This window comes from Malaclemys terrapin, chromosome 6 (genome assembly GCF_027887155.1).
Source record: "Malaclemys terrapin pileata isolate rMalTer1 chromosome 6, rMalTer1.hap1, whole genome shotgun sequence".
Classification (NCBI taxonomy): Eukaryota; Metazoa; Chordata; order Testudines; family Emydidae; genus Malaclemys; species Malaclemys terrapin.
This window is the reverse complement of record NC_071510.1, coordinates 44,966,257-44,983,679: the sequence shown is the minus strand read 5'-3', so window position 1 is coordinate 44,983,679 and position 17,423 is coordinate 44,966,257. Positions and strand designations below refer to the sequence as shown.

Here is a 17,423-nt window from a genome sequence, read left to right as displayed (position 1 = left end):
GACTGCTATGAGGTGTCAAGCTTTGGGCAGGCAAAAACAAATAACCACTAGTCATTTTTTAAAAGTTGGCCATAATACCTGATTAAAATTTATTTTTTTAAGCGAGTGAAACAGATGTGTAAGGGGGTTACTGTCCTATTCTGCTTTTAACACAGAATTCACAGCATGGGGATCTGGTGCAAGTATGATCCCCTAGTAAGGGAGCTTTTTTACCTTTCAGGCAGGCAGTGGTTTGCGTTGTTTTTAAAGCACTCTCTTGAGCTTAACTATCCTTTGTCATGATCGGGCTGCTGTCTCCTAATCTGATTGGTAGTTGGTTTGTACAAAAACTGCTTTAATGCCCTGGCCCCTTAGAAATCCAGAGGATCAATTGAGGGTTATTTAGGCTTTCTTTGAGGGAGGTCTCATATATGATCCTTGAAAGGAACACTCCAAGATACATAAAAAGACCCAAGTAGGCAGAAACAGGAGGACAGAAGGGAAAGGAATTGATACAAACAAAAATAGTGTACTCTGCTGTCACCCCCACACCCCAGTTCCCCCATAAAAAACAAACCAAATAACTATTGATTGTAAATAAAGAAATAAAACTAACCAAAGTAGGGGAGAGCTGAACTGCCTCCTGGTTCTGCTGCCAGAGGGAAAAACTTCTGGTGGACAAAGGCTGGGCTTAGCCCAAAGGGTGCTAGCAACAAGTCTAAACTGCCTTCAGTATCAACACAGAAGACAGAGCTCTGTAGGTACTGTAATGTACATTAAGAAATTCAAGTTACAGTAGATTCTGCTTATTAGCAACCCCTTGGTCAACAGCAAAATGTTGCCATTATCCAGCAGCTGCCAATAAGTGGAAGGTGGGTTTGCAAGGCTGCAGCTAAGGAAGGAAGTGCTTTAAAGTACATTCCCTGGCTGCAGTCCTGCACCTTGCCTGCGGGTAGGTCAGCAGCAGGGAGAGGGGGCTGCACTGTACTTCTCGCTGTGCTCTCTGGGGATCACGACTCAGCACATCCCACTGCTTCCTTTCCTGGCTGCACCCCCTAGCAAGCTGCAGCCTGAAGAGCACAGGGAGAGCTACCATGCAGATCTGGCATCCAGCTGCCCTCCAGCTACTGCCCTCAGGGCCGGCGCTCTGGCCACGGGGGAGAGCGGAGCCGTGGCGGGCTCTCCGCCCTCCTCCCGGCTCTCCGCCCTCCCCCCGGCGCTCTGGCCACCGGGGAGAGCGGAGCCCCGGCCAGCTCGCTGCCCTCCCCCCGGCGCTCTGGTCGCCGGGGAGAGCGGAGCCACAGCGGGCTCTCCCCCCAGCGCTCTGGCCACCACTCCGCCCTCCTCCCGGCGCTCTGGCCGCCGGGGAGAGCGGAGCCGCGGCGGGCTCTCCGCCCTCCACCCGGCGCTCTGGCCACGGGGGAGAGCGGAGCCGCGGCGGGCTCTCCGCCCTCCTCCCAGCTCTCCGCCCTCCACTCCGCCCTCCTCCCGGCGCTCTGGCCACCGGGGAGAGCAGAGCCCCGGCCAGCTCGCTGCCCTCCCCCTGGCGCTCTGGCCACCGGGGAGAGCGGAGCCGCAGCGGGCTCTCCCCCCAGCGCTCTGGCCACCACTCCGCCCTCCGCCCGGCGCTCTGGCCGCCAGGGAGAGAGGAGCCGCGGCGGGCTCTCCGCCCTCCCCCCGCGCTCTCACCACCGGGGAGAGTGGAGCCGCGGCAGGCTCTCCGCCCTCCTCCCGGCACTCTGGCCGCCGGGGAGAGCGGAGCCTGGGCCGGGCTCTCCGCCCTCCTCCCGGCGCTCTGGCCACCAGCGGAGCCACGGCAGGCTCGCCGCCCTCCCCCCGGCACTCTGGCCTGGGGCGGCACAAAAGCGAGAGCCGGCCCTGACTGCCCTGCCCCCCCTCACCTCCCTGCACACAAGGACTGCATAGGAGATTTGCAGGCAGAGAATGCATATCTTCCCACTTTTTCCTCTGTGGCTGCGGTCTTGCAAACCTGCATGTGATGGGTGCGCTCAGCATGTCCCAGTGCCGCCTCCTCTGGCTGCAACAGTGAAAACCTGCCTGCAGCTTTCTTCTTAAAAAAATGTTCTTGATAAGCAGCATGCTGCTGCCAATATCTGAATCCCACTAACATTAAAAAGTCAATGGGACAGGATTGGTCCCCAGCAAAATGTTATTAATCAGAAGTTAATATCTGCATTGCTGTTCAGTGGAATCTAATATACAAACCTGTTTGGGGACTCAAGAACACTTTTCCTTTTTGTTTCTTTTTTTCCTCATGTAAAAGTATTCCCTAAAAGAGAGGTATACAGAGATAAGCAAACATATAAAATTCAACTATTAGGCAGGGAACAGTTGATTGGATTACAGATAAACAGCGTTGTACCTACAAAAAAAAAAAAAAAAAAAAAAAAAGAAGTGTACCGTAGTTGAAAACTTGAGCCAAACTGTAGCTTGCTACTGTAAATGGTAGTAAGTATACTTAAGAAGAACGTGATTCAGAAAATTATGCAGTGTTTACCTGATTTAGTCTGCCAGCATGTTTAACAGCACTGGGTGAAGAAGGGGATCCACACAGACTTTCTGACTTTGATCCGCCTGAGAAATTAAAATAAAGTGAAAATTTACTGAAAAGGTAAAAATAGAATCTCCAACAACTGATCATTATCTCTAAAAAGACACTTGTATGCATGCCTCCCTCTCCCCCATCACCATAGTATCCCAGCATCTCTCAATCTTTAGTGTATTTAACCTCAACACCCTTAAGAAGTAGGGAAGAACTATCCCATTTGACAGAACTTAGGCACAGATAGAGAAGTGACTTGCCCAAGGTCATACAGGAAATCCAAGGGAGACCAGGGAATTGAATCCTAAATCATAGAGAACACTTCTGGGGCCACACAGAAAACAATTTCCAGAGTACAAAAGATTTTTCAGCAGGACCACCCTCCCCCCCCACACACGTAATGATAGGCAACAGCCACCTCTCCGTGATTAATGTAGTTTACATATACATTCGACAACCTCATCACCACACTTATATGCTAGAAGTGACAAAGCTCAATATACAGCAGGTCACCTGGACTGAAAAACAGCTGAAGCTGCTCCCACAGCAATGAATACTTGAATGCATAAAATATATTTTAGTGTCTTCACTCTCCCTACATCACACTTCAGAGATGGGACAGTAGAAGTGAATTTTTAAGAGGAATGTGAATGAGGTACGAGGAAATCAGACCAATTAGGTTTTGGAAGTGAATTCCAAGGATAGGGCACAGGATTTAAGAGAGACATGGAGAAACGTGAGAGATAAGGTGGCACTGGCAGAATGTAACTAGTATTGGCAGAATGAGTGGGCAAGGGGAAATGTGAAAAAAGACACTGTCAAGGCTTTGCATCTCTGAACTAAGTACAAGACGTTTACATCTGATGCACAGTGATGTGGAAAACTAGACAAGTGACTCAGGGTCAGAAACTGGGTGCAGCACGGATATGAAACTTCATTTCAGATCTACTTGGCTAGAATCCTTGAACACCTTTTTTTCTTCTTCACCCAAGCTTGATTAAGAAAAATACATAGAAAAAATTAGCTTTAAGCTGTTAACATGTATATTTGTGCCATTTGTCTTCTGCCAAAAGGATTACATTGTTGGTAGCATACTCTCTTGAGGTAGAAAGAGTGATGTCATCCAACCTTATTCTTGTAAAAGAACGCAAGACAGCTTTCTTACTAGGGGCAAGTGTACACAAGAAAATTAACTCAACCAAAGTTAGGTCGACATACAGCCACCGCAGTAATTACTGCTGTGGTTCATGTCCACACTATGCCCTCTGACAATGTTGTGCATCCCCGCCAGGAGTGTTACCACCAACTTAACTGTGAGACATTGTGGGGCACTGACAGCTGGAGCCACTCCGGGGTATCAGAGCGACTCCAGTTCTGAGTCACGTGCAGGGCTGGCAGCTTTAGTTGACAGCCAACAGGTGATGTAAGTAATGCAGTATCTACACAGACACTACACTGCCCTAATTACATGGACCTAAGAACTATGCCTCTCTCACAGGTGGAGTTGTTAGGTCAGTGTAGTGGGCGACTTACATCAGCCGGAGAAATGCTGTAGTGTAGAACAGGCCTGATTTGAGAGACTCCTCATGGAGACGATTGGTATGACAAATGCCACTTTAAATGGCCAGGAAGAAGAGGAACTTTTTTCAGTGGCTTTAAATACCTTGGGGGCTTATGTAAAGGTTCCAAGGAGGGCATCTTACCACTCGGGAGATACCGCAATTCTGTATTCCTTCAGAGGCTAGTGATTAATGAGGGGGCACCCCCTCACCTTTTCTACTTTATACAAGTCCTACAAAAAGTGGAAACTAGGTCAAATTACAAAGGATGAATATAAACAAATAACACAAGTGTATACAAACAAAATTAGAAAGGCCAAGCCACACTGAATCTCAGAGGAAAATATTTCTTGTTCTAACTTCCAGCCAGCCTGTTGGCCAGACTATGGTTCAAACACTGAATCTGTTGGGGAGCTATGGCTGGGACTTCTCCGCTTCTACACAGAAGAATTTGATTTCAAAGAACATGTTATCTGCATCAGAAGAAAAAATCTGCTTACAACTTTCAAGAAGCAGTGGACCTCCAAATATATTGTTATTGAAGGTATTGTAGGAGACGTAAACAGTAGACGAAAACGTTCTACAAATACATTAGAAGCAAGAGGAAGACCAAGGACGGGGTAGCCCTGTTACTCAATGAGGGGGGAATAACAGAAAATGTGGAAATGGCATAAGTGCTATATGACTTCGTTTCAGGTTTTCACAAAGAAGGTTGGTGGTGATTAGATGTCTAACATAATGAATGCCAGTGAAAATTAGGTAGGATCAGAGGCTAAAATAGGGAAAGAACAAGTTAAAAATTACTTAGACAAGTTACAACGAAAACTCCGGTGGCACCTTAAAGACTAAAAAAATTTTTGGGGCATTAGCTTTCGTGGGTAAAAACCCAACACTTCAGATACATCGAAAGCTTATTCCCAAATAAATCTGTTAGTCTTTAAGGTGCCACCAGAGTCCTCGTTGTTTTTTGTAGATACAGACCAACACAGCTACCCCTCTGATATTAGACAAGTTAGATGTCTTCAAGTCACCAGGGCCTGAGGAAATACATCTTAAAATACTCAAGAAGCTGACTGAGGAGATATGCGAGCCATTAACAATTATCTTTGAAAAGTCATGGAAGACGGGAGAGAGTCCAGAGGACTGAAAAAGGGCAAATATAGTGCCCATCTATAAAAAGGGAAATATGAACCAACCAGAGAATTACAGACCAGTCAGCTTAACTTTGGTACCTGGAAAGATAATGGAGCAAATAATTAAGAAATCAATTTACAAATACCTAGAAGATAATAAGATGATAAGTAACAGGCAACATGGATTTTTCAAGAACAAATCGTGTCAAACCAACCTAATAACTTTCTTTGAGAGAGTAACAAGCCTTGTGGATTGGGGGGAAGCAATAGATGTGGTATATCTTGACTTTAGTAAAGCTTTTGATACTGCTTTGCATGACCGTCTCATAAAACTACAGAAACACACCCGAGATGGAGCTACTATAAAGTAGGGGCCTAACTGGCTGGAAAAACGCTCCCAGAGAGCAGTTATCAGTGGTTCACAGTAAGCTGGAAGGGCATATCGAGTGCAGTCCCTCAGGGATGAGTTCTGTTCAATATCTTCATCAACGATTTAGATAATGGCATAGAGTGTACACTTATAATGTTTATGGACAATACCAAGCTGGAAGGGATTGCAAGTTCTTTGGAGGATGGGATTGAAATTCAAAATGATCTGGACAAACAGGAGAAATAGTCTGAAGTAAACAGGATGAAATTCAAAAAGTACAAATGCAAAGTACTCCACTTTGAAAGGAACAATGAGTTGCACACATACAAAATGGAAAATGACTGCCTAGGAAGGAGTACTGCAGAAAGGGACCTGGGGGGTCATAGTGGATTACAAACTAAATATGAATCAACAGTGTAACACTGTTGCAAAATAATAATAATAATAATCTGGGATGTACTAGCAGGAGTGTTGTAAGCAAGACACAAAAAGTAATTCTTCTACTCTACTCTGCACTGAGTGGGCCTCAACTGGAATAGTGTGTCCAGCTCTGGGCACCACATTTCAGGAAAGATGTGGACAAACTAGAGAAAGTCCAGAGAAGAGCAACAAAAATGATCAAAGGTCTAGAAAACATGCCCAACAGGGAAGATTAAAACAATTGGGTTTGTTTAGTCTATAGAAGAGAAGACTAAGAGGGGGGGACATAACAGTTTTTAAATACATAAAAGGCTGTTACAAGGAGGAGGGAAAAAAAGTATTCTCCTTAACCTTTGAGGATAGGGCAAGAAGCAATGGGCTTCAATTACAACAAGGGCAGTTTAGGTTGGACATTAGGGAAAAACTTCCTAAAATTCAGGGTAGTTAAGCACTGGAATAAATTGCCTAGGGAGGCTGTAGAATCTCTATCATTGGAGATTTTTAAGAGCAGGTTAGACATACACCTGTCAAGGATGGTCTAGCTAATACTTAGTCCTGCCATGAGTGCAGGGGACTGGACTAGATGACCTCTTGAGATCCCTTATGATTCTAAGATACTACATCTCAGCAGGATGAGGAGGAAAGATCTGTCTGTTCAGGAAATTGGATAAGGGATCAACCCAGCATACCAAGACTCTTTGGCAATTGTCTTCTCTTTCAAGGAGGAACTGGCCTCATCCTAGGTGTTCCATGTCAGTCTGAAAGTCCTCCCTGAATCAGTGGTCTTTGAGAAAAAGTAGCATTGCCTCCACAAGATGACAATGGTTGCTGCAGGAAATGGATCCCCTCTGCCTGGCTGCTGATTTGAAAAGCTTCATTTCCATATCCTGTTGAGTAGTAACCACTTTGTGCTTACTGGGAATTGTTTAAAACAATTTATGGGGGAAGCATTTATGTCAAATGCTTAAACTTATTCAGAATGCAGTAGTTTAAGATGATGAGCATAGCTCTGTGGCCAGCCTTCATGGACGTATGATGCACTGAAATGGAATCTAAAGTTTGAAAATGGAGCTAACAGGAATTCTGAGGGAAGTGGAAACAGCCTCTGGAAATAGGAAAACTAATTCTTCCCCACACACAGGCCCAGATCCTCAAAGGTATTTAGGCACCTACGTTCCATTGATTTCAATCTAATTTAGGAGCCTAAATACTTTTGAGGACTGGGCTATGCAGCCTGTTTTCTGGCTCTAGTGGAAATCATGTCTAGTCTTTCTAGACGACAGGGAGTGTCCTTAAGGCAGGCAGACGACTAAGAAGGGAAATTGGACAATTGCATCCTGTCCCTTTAAAAAAAGTAGCATTCAGTACTATGTACGCTCAGTATATTTGACGAGACATTAATCCAGACCCATTTAGTCAATCTCGTTAAATACTCCAAAATTATAGGGTCTGTCTAAGATGTCTTAAGAGTGTATTTGGGTTTCATACCTGCAGCTCCTTTATACTGTGGGCACTCCTTTTTAATGTGGCCTTCTCTCCCACAGATAAAACAACGTTTTTCTCTTAAGTCCCTGTCCTCCTGCCGCTTCCACTTCTCTGCTGACTGCCTGGAAGCCTTGTCTCTTCCCGTGTCCATTGTTGCCATCCCTAGTTTGTTTTTCTGAGGTGTACATAGGATCGTTCCTTCCTTCATTGAGGTATCTTTTTCTGTAGTTTTATTTTGGGTTTCTTTGTCCTCTTTGCTTCTTTTCTCGTTGTTCTCTATATACCTTTGGTTTTTAATATCTTCATGATCATGTCGTCGTCTCAACCTGCAGAAGCAAAACAGTGACAGAAAAGCAAATAGGCTCTGTCAGTAGATGGAGACAAGAAATCTTTAAGAAGATTTCTGCAACATGCAACAAAAATGAATAAAAGTATCTCTCTTTTTTCTAGAAGTCTACATGGTGGGAAAACCAACATAAAATATTAAGTAAATTTAATAATATTAATTTATGTACTTAAGGAAAACTTTCTGCTGAACTCTAATGGAAAATATGAGCAATATGTAGTAAAGAAGCACCATACCATCAACCATGGTTAAAAAGCAAGACATCTTTACAACCAAAGTGTCTAACTCTAGGAATAATTTTCATGGATTTCTAATCTAGCTGTACAAACTTCTTCCTTTTTACAAAACCCTGAATATAAAGTGCTCAGTCCACAATTGAATTGGATTAAATTTGTTCAAATTTGGACTGACAGCATTATTATACAAATAAGAAAAATTATATTAAAAATTAAGGAAGAATGACATTTAGTTTAGAGCTCAGTTGAGTGCTCACACACTATATTCAAAGTTTACTTTAACGCTAACTTGGAATCTAACAAAGACAATTAACTATGCACAAACAAGTTTAATCACAATATAATAAACATCTAAAATATTACTTAAGGTGGCAATGGCTGCTGCAGTCCATCCACTTAAGAGAAAGGCTCTAAGCAAAATGCTAAAAAGAAATTTAATGGCATTAAAATTCGAACAAATTGTGGTAGTTTAAAAAATTATTGTGTTCCAGAGCCACTTAGAGGCTTTTGAAAATATACCCAATATTCTTTATTTGTGACTTCTGCTATGTTATATTTGCTTAGGCACAGGATGCTTGGTTCTTAACCTAGATGTCTCAGCAATATCCATTTCACAATTCACTAATCAAATATAAAACAATATACAGAAAAGGATACTTCAGACAGTCTCTGCTTGTGTTCCTGATTTGCTAGCCTCCAAGGAAGTGTTTTGTTGCTGCTTTTTTAAAGCTTGTTTGAAGATCTTCAGGCCAATTGGTTCCACAGAAAACAGGTTTGTTTCATGTCTTTAACATGGATAGGAATACCACTGAGTCACATTTTCCCTTCAAGGAAAGCATTCTGAAGGAGGCAATCCCTTACTGCAATAGCCCATGTCCTTGGAGTCAGTTGGTGAAGAACATTATCTGATCAACACTGGACTATTTTAGCGGTTCTGCTCAAATTTTCTAACTAGAGGGATGAATCTGATTTCTGTTACTTTTACATTTCTATCAGTAATCCAAGCCCCTTAAACACTGGGCCCTCCACTGTGTCAATTTTCACTCTCTCTCGAATCCAACATCTCAAAAATTTATACAAACCCCTTTGTATTCCTCCACCGGACTCATAATACACATGTCTGGGTTTGACTTTTTTGGGCTAACATATTTTCCATTCACCTTCAACTAAAGCTTTTATGATTTCCTCCTCTTAAATTTATTTGATGCTTTTCACCATTTTATGATTTTCCATCTTTACCTGCTTCAGTGGTGATTTCTGCATTACCCATTTTAACTGCAAGCTCAGGGAGTTTACCATCTAAAGCCCAGGATTCCTTAAAATATCAGTTTAGCATTTGTCTCCTGTAGTAAAGACTGAATCTTGAACATGTTTACCAAGTCCAGGAAGCCTTGCTCTTGTGTGTAAACTAGGCTCTGTTTTAGGGAGCAGATATCTAAACTCATGTTGTGGTGCCTTTTGCTTGCTTTTAGGCATCAGTAATCACCACAACACGTACTTTGCTGGGAAGCTCTTGGATTCCATAAATAGAAGCTATTAAACAAAACATATAGGAAGTTTTCATGAGCTCTCTCTCTCCAGCACAAAGCTAGTCAGCTTCGCATTCAGATTCTCTCCAACTAATGCTATTGCTTTTTAAACCAGCGTGAATATTATCCCTAAGATAGCAGAACAGCCCATTGGGTGAAACATGTATTTCAGAATTTATGAAATAATATTGCTATACAAAAACACTAAAAGACATTGAGACAAGTAATAGGAGTGACAACCCAACAGAAGTTAAAACAATTCAAAGTTAAGTGAAACACTTATTCTCTGTTTAATAAGGGAAAATGCTCTGCAATGTCAAATTACTATTTCTACTCTAGAATTACTTAAGGAATCCACCTTCCAAATAAAGGTAAAGAGCCCTGAACTACCAAAAACACAGAACCCTTAAAAATATACATACTTTCTCCGCATGGGACAGTCTTTCATGAAGTGCCCAATTTTACCACAAATTCTGCAGCATCTATCATTTGGGGCCAGTTCTCCTTCTGTCAGGACTTCTGGGTCAAAGAAGTATTCCTAAAAGGAAAGAATGTAGTGTTGTGCACCTACTTTTTTTTTTTTTTTTTTTTTTTTTTTTTCCTTCTTCAAGACTTGGAAACCTAAGCCAGCTATGATTAGACATAGCCTTTTTGTTGATCAAGGGGGTTGGGGGGAAAAAAAAAAAAAACCGACAAAGCTACCGCTGCTCATTCGGGGTGGATTTATTTTGCTGGCAGAAGAGCTGTCTCCTGCCGGCAAAGAGTGCCTACATGGGAGACCTTTCAGTAGGTGTGCTTTGTATCACTCTGTTATGGTGCCTACTATAGAATCAGGAAGGCCATTACCTGACCGCAGCTCTACAAAGAACTCAGTTTAGCCTTCTTGACCTCGTTTGTGGCTATGAACGTTCTAGTCTGAATGAGAACAAAGTTACAACCATGTCCCACGCTCTGTAATAGGACTGCAAGTCAGAGCTGTATAACATGGTTACAGGTGAGGGCTTGTCCTAACTGGCTCTCTGACGCACTGGCTGCTGCTTTGCTCTAGGACAGCCTGTTTAACACAACACATTTTAGACTAAGCTGTTTGGGACAGACTACGATTTACTCTATGCTTGTACAATGGAGCCCCAACCTGGTTGATGTTACCAGGTGCTGCCACAATGGAAGTGTTAAAAAAATAAAACAATCCATCAATAACTTATAGCAAAAGCCAAAAGAACCACCACTATGGAAGTTACCACTGAAATTTGAAAGGAAACTCTCTGCTTGCCATGCATAAATTACAATAAGTTCTTAACAGAGTGCAATTGTTTTCATCTGAGCCATGTGTGAAGCTTCACAGTAGCTAAGGGACTTCGATACCAATGTAGAGGGTGAATGAGTTTGTATCGCTATATTCTAAAGACACTTACCATTTTTGAGGGATATTCTTTAGGAAATCCTTTTATTGGGGTACCAAATACCCTTCTGCCATTGATAAAAGCCTTCATTATAAAATTTGTCACTAGGAAATAAAAGAAAAAAACTTAATTGTCTAAATGAACAAGACCCTCAGCAGATTTGTGCAATGCTTGTGGACCGGGTAACTTACTTTTTCTTGATAAGCCAGCTCCAAGATTGTGGTTCAAATCAAAGGGATCTGTGTGAAGAAATTTGTAGGTATTACTAAAGTTCATATGAAAGTGAAAGATAAATTAAATTAATGGAGATATCCTATCTCCTAGAACTGGAAGGGACCTTGAAAGGTCATCGAGTCCAGACCCCTGCCTTCACTAGCCGGACCGTGAAGCAAGTACTGATTTTGCCCCAGATCCCTAAGTGGCCCCCTCAAGGATTGAACTCACAACCCTGGGTTTAGCAGGCCAATGCTCAAACCACTGAGCTATCCCTCCTCCAAACTGATTAATATGAACACAAACAAACAATCTAATGTTGCTATTTCTGATGCGGAATCATTACCCTGGAATTGATTTCTCCATATACTGAAAGAGAATATATTCAAAAGACAGAATCTCAGCAGTCCAGCTATGAACCAAATTGACCAAAATGTTGAAAAAGAGCAATTTTTGAAGGTGAGAGAACCCCCCCCCCACCTTTCTATCAAAGTTAGATCAGCTAGAAAAATAATGTCTGCACTGACAAGATTTCCCACATATTGACCCTGACAAAACAAAATTTCCTGCATATGGACCCTGTTGAAATACAGCACTTAAATATTTGGTGAACTTAAACTAAATTTTACCTCAGAGTGATTATTCATATGCATAAAAGCTAAGCAGGTATTTACATATTTTGCTGGATTAGGGTTTCGGTCTTCTAACAAAAAGGAACTGATTTAAAACATAATGCATTGCATCATTACAACATTCTGCATAATGCTATACAAAAGCTAACTGAAGAAATGTTTCAGCCAGTCAAACTGATTTTAATTGACAGTTAATATTTTCCAAACAAGGGATATGATTATAAGAACTAAGTGGAGTTGGAGTAGAAGCAAGCTAAAAATCAAACAGATTCTGAAGAACCAGGAAAAAGATTACAGAGTGAGAGACAGACAGACTATGGACTGAATTCCAGTTTTCTTAACCATTCTGATAGTCAACCCTCAAACAAAAATGATCCTCTCTAAACAATGATCTCCAAACAAAATAAAATGTAAAATTCGCTTTTCAACTTTATTTCAGTTGAAAAATAAGGGCTAAATTCCAACCCTACTGAAGTCAATGGGGGTTTTTGTGCCTAATTTCTGAAGAGTCAGGAGTTCACTCAATCTATTTAGGAGGAGGAGATCCTAATCCAGCAGGATGAAAGTGAAAAACAATATGCAAGAAGAGCAGGTTCATTCAAATGGATTTTTAAGCAATTCCATACATCAATGAGCTATGTATTAACTCCTACAATACCTTCAATAACAATATATTTGGAGGTCCACTGCTTCTTGAAAGTTGTAAGCAGATTTTTTCTTCTGATGCAGATAACATGTTCTTTGAAATCAAATTCTTCTGTGTAGAAGCGGAGAAGTCCCAGCCATAGCTCCCCAACAGATTCAGTGTTTGAACCATAGTCTGGCCAACAGGCTGGCTGGAAGTTAGAACAAGAAATATTTTCCTCTGAGATTCAGTGATTCAGACAGATTAAGCAAATGCACATTCATAATTTGGGAGTGTTAAATTACACACAATTGTGGTTATACACAAGTTTGGTTTAGAGAGTTATTCTAAATCACTTTCCATCCTTTTATAGTTTGAAGGTTAATATTCATAATCAAATTTTGCTGTTTAAATGGTTGGTAGGTATTCTTAGTGTGAAGATTAGCAATGTGTTTTTTAAACAACTTACTGTTTATTTTTGATAGCATGCAACATTGATATATATATTGTTAATTTACATTTAGGCTGGGTGCCCCTTCAACATGAAGTTATTCCATTGAAGAGTTGTGTCGCCTATCATCAGGTGGGGAAGAAGGCAGCAGTCTGGCACATCAGCAATTATTCTTTAACAAACCTGATATGATTACTGTTGAATGCAAAGCATTCAGGTTTGGCAAAAATATTTATTCACAGGTGTACTGGTCTCTTGTACTGTAGACGACTAACTATGTTATGGTTGCTTGACAGCACAAAACTGAGATTTTCACACATTTCCATTATATGTCAAATAATTTTAAGTGAATGGCTTTATCCCCTATACTGCCTTGGAAATCTCAGCTTCAAGTGTTTTAATAAAATCAGAGATTTTGTATTTTATTAGGCTAAGCCAATAAATACGAATATGTACAGTTCTACACAAAAGTTTTCTGGCATGCCCTTTTACAAAGAAGATACTCTGCTTTCAAGTTTCATGCTTGGCTCTCTGTCTTGAATAATGACAGGTTTCAGAGTAACAGCCGTGTTAGTCTGTATCCGCAAAAAGAAGAACAGGAGTACTTGTGGCACCTTAGAGACTAACAAATTTATTAGAGCATAAGCTTTCGTGGACTACAGCCCACTTCTTCGGATGCATATAGAATGGAACATATATTGAGGAGATATATATACACACATACAGAGAGCATAAACAGGTGGGAGTTGTCTTACCAACTCTGAGAGGCCAATTAATTAAGAGAAAAAAAACTTTTGAAGTGATAATCAAGCTAGCCCAGTACAGACAGTTTGATAAGAAGTGTGAGAATACTTACAAGGGGAGATAGAGTCAATGTTTGTAATGGCTCAGCCATTCCCAGTCCTTATTCAAACCGGAGTTGATTGTGTCTAGTTTGCATATCAATTCTAGCTCAGCAGTCTCTCTTTGGAGTCTGTTTTTGATGCCAACTCTGTCCACATATCTATTCAAGTGACATCATCATAGGACCTAATCACATCAGCCATACCATCAGGGGCTTGTTCACCTGCACATCTACCAATGTGATATATGCCATCATGTGCCAGCAATGCCCCTCTGCCATGTACATTGGCCAAACCGGACAGTCTCTACGCAAAAGAATTAATGGACACAAATCTGACATCAGGAATCAAAATACTCAAAAACCAGTGGGAGAACACTTTAACCTGTCTGGTCATTCAGTGACAGACCTGCGGGTGGCTATATTACAACAGAAAAACTTCAAAAACAGACTATCAAACTGTCTGTACTGGGCTAGCTTGATCATCACTTCAAAAGTTTTTTTTTTTTTCCTCTTAATTAATTGGCCTCTCAGAGTTGTAAGACAACTCCCACCTGTTTATGCTCTCTGTATGTTTGTATATATATCTCCTCAATATATGTTCCATTCTATATGCATCCGAAGAAGTGGGCTGTAGTCCACGAAAGCTTATGCTCTAATAAATTTGTTAGTCTCTAAGGTGCCACAAGTACTCCTGTCTTGAATAATGTTATCCTTTTCTCCTCCAAACAAAATATCATGTCCTAAGGCACCTGGTTTTAGAACAATATCTGGCTTCATTTAACAGCTGAAAAATATTTAGCAGATTCTTTTAAGAATATTATCAATATAGTTCTAAACGTGTTTGGATTACTAAAGCGAGATGCTGAAGTATCGCTTCACATTTCCAAGTGTAAAGGCTGACACAGCTATGTCCAATAATAGCTGACATTTTATATAACTAAATGATAAGTTCTCTTTTTCAGCCCATATGCAAAATATATTAGCAAATGTCATTGTTAGTAACTAGCTTTTACATTCATCTACTGCATTTTTTGAATACATGCCTTACCAGGAGTTAGTTTCACTTTACAGAGTTATTACACAATAATGCTATGTCAGAAAAGTGAATATAAAAGACTCACCAACTCATCTATTTTGTCAAAGAAATAAACATTCCAACCATCAACTAAAATTTCAGGCTTCTTTGGCTCCTTGTAGATCTAAGAACGGAAAGTTAACTAGTCAGCGAATGGCTGTTCAGACTTGATGTTTTTGATCCCTATTTTGGGTCAATAATGCACACACAAAAAATTTAACTGGGACCAATTTATTTCTTGACATACGGTACCTCTTGGAGAACAGGAATGACTGGTGGATTTCGCTGCTGAAGAAAATAAAGCACCATAAGAGTATATGCATAGGAGGAAAGGCTACCTCTAGATGCATCTCCAATGTCACACATCTGGAAAGAGAAAAGCTAATTATAAAACTTTTTACTGTGGGTGTTATCACTTCCAGAATGCCTGAAGTAAGTGTGACTCACCTTTGTAAAGACCTTCATTGTGTAACACAGATATTTTACTCTGGAATCAATCGCTGCATAAGAGGACAAGAGTCTTGTGTTATGCAGGGCCTGTAAATAAATATGGAAGTCAAGTGTGGGAAACAGGGAGTGAGGCCGAAAAAGTGGTAGTTAGCTAAAGCCTCTGATCAGGGAGGCTTTGAAAACGACTTATTTACTTGAGAGGAGCACAGACCTACAATGATTCACAACCACTTGGCTCGAAAATCTTGCATATGTATGAGGGCAACTCACGCGGTTAACTAAAAAAAATTTTATTGCACTGTTAAACAATAGAATACCAATTGAAATATATTAAATATTTTCCAATATTTTGTTTTCTATTACAACACAGAATACAAAGTGTACCGTGCTCACTTTAGATAATTTTAAATTGAATTTGCACTGTAAATATGAGAAACAGTATTTTTCAATTCACCTCCTACAAATATCATCGTGAAATCTCTATCATGAAAGAAAATACAAATGTACTTTTTTTTGTTACATAACTGCACTCAAAAACAAAATAATGTAAAACTTTAGAGCCTATAAGTCCACTCAGTCCTACTTCTTGTGCAGCCAATCGCTAAGACAAACAAGTTTGTTTACATTTACGGGAGATACTCTCCTTCTTATTTACAATGTCACTTGAAAGTGAGAACAGGTGTTCACATGGCACTTTTATAGCTGGCGTTGCAAAGTATTTATGTGCCAGATATGCTAAACATTCATATGCCCCTTCATGCTTCGGCCACCATTGCAGAGGGCATGCTTCCATGCTGATGACGCTTGTTAAAAAAATGTGTTAATTAAATTTGTGAGTGAACAACTTGGGGGGAGAATTGTACGTCTCCTGTTCTGTTTTACCTGCATTCTGCCATATAGTTCATGTTATAGCAGTCTCGGATGATGACCAAGCACATGTTCGTTTTAAGAACACTTTTACAGCAGATTTGACAAAACTCAAAGAAGGTACCAATGTGAGATTTCTAAAAATAGCTACAGCACTCAACCCAAGGTTTAAGAATCTGAAGCGCTGTCCAAAATCTTGAGAGAGACAAGGTGTGGAGCATGCTTTCAGAAGTCTTAAAAGAGCAACACTCCAATTCGGAAACTACAGAACGCGAACCACCAAAAAAGAAAATCAACCTTCTGCTGGTGGCATCTGACTCAGATGATGAAAATGAACATGCGTCGGTCCGCTCTGCTTTGGATCATTATTGAGCAGAACCCATCATCAGCATGGACGCATGTCCTCTGGAATGGTGGTTGAAGCACAAGCATGAATCTTTAGCACATTTGGCATGTAAATATCTTGTGACGCCGGCTACAACAGTACCATATGAACATCTGTTCTCACTTTCAGGTGACATTGTAAACAAGAAGCAGGCAGCATTATCTCCTGCAAATTGTAACCAAACTTGTTTGTCTGAGCGATTGGCTGAAACAGGACTGAGGACTTATAGGCTCTAAAAGTTTTACATTGTTTTATTTTTGAATGCAGTTATTTTCTTGTACATAATTCTACATTTGTACGTTCAACTTTCATGATAAAGAGATGGCACTACAGTACTTGTATTAGGTGAATTGAAAAATACTATTTTTGTTTTCTACAGTGCAAATACTTGTAATCAAAAATATACAGTGAGCACTGTACACTTTGTATTCTGTGTTGTAATTGAAATCAATCAATTTGAAAATGTAGAAAACAACCAAAAATATTTAAATAAATGTTATTCTATTATTAACAGCACAATTAATCGAGTGTGTGTGTGTGTGTGTGTGTGTGTGTGTGTTTGTGTTAAGTGCGCTGAATTAAAAGGGAAATGCTGCAGTTATTAGGAGTGCAGCAAAACCATTTATCTAGTTCTGCACATTAAAACCGATTTTATTCAGAAAGGAAGTGTTCATTAGGAGAGTGGGGTTACCACCTGCTCTGGTGGGAGGAGCTTATCAAGATTTTTAACTTTCATCTGTTCACAAACAATATGCAGAAGCATCCAAAAGGATAATACCTCAGAATAGTGAAGCATGAAGCTACTACTGTAGGCATGCTGTAGAGCATAAATTCTGGGGCAGTTCCTAAACCCACAAT

The 17,423-nt window shown here is 40.7% G+C and overlaps 2 protein-coding genes across 5 annotated transcripts in view; one reads left to right on the top strand and one right to left on the bottom strand.

Moving 5' to 3' along the window:
• Positions 1-14,256, top strand: part of LOC128839028 (terminal uridylyltransferase 7-like) — a 32,583-nt gene extending 18,327 nt beyond the window's left edge. The window contains exon 5 of the mRNA XM_054031663.1: positions 13,018-14,256. The gene's annotated coding sequence lies outside the window, so the exon portion shown is untranslated. The remainder of the gene's footprint in view (positions 1-13,017) is intronic.
• TUT7 (terminal uridylyl transferase 7) overlaps positions 1-17,423 on the bottom strand; it is a 48,547-nt gene that overhangs the window by 1,322 nt on the left and 29,802 nt on the right. For all 4 annotated transcript variants that reach the window (XM_054031656.1, XM_054031658.1, XM_054031657.1 and 1 more), the window contains 10 exons: positions 15,311-15,400; positions 15,116-15,229; positions 14,910-14,987; positions 12,527-12,704; positions 11,215-11,262; positions 11,036-11,127; positions 10,043-10,158; positions 7,513-7,835; positions 2,498-2,574; positions 2,206-2,269 (listed from right to left, as the gene is read on the bottom strand). In XM_054031656.1, the coding sequence (XP_053887631.1) occupies positions 2,206-2,269; positions 2,498-2,574; positions 7,513-7,835; positions 10,043-10,158; positions 11,036-11,127; positions 11,215-11,262; positions 12,527-12,704; positions 14,910-14,987; positions 15,116-15,229; positions 15,311-15,400 (1,180 nt within the window). The remainder of the gene's footprint in view (positions 1-2,205; positions 2,270-2,497; positions 2,575-7,512; positions 7,836-10,042; positions 10,159-11,035; positions 11,128-11,214; positions 11,263-12,526; positions 12,705-14,909; positions 14,988-15,115; positions 15,230-15,310; positions 15,401-17,423) is intronic.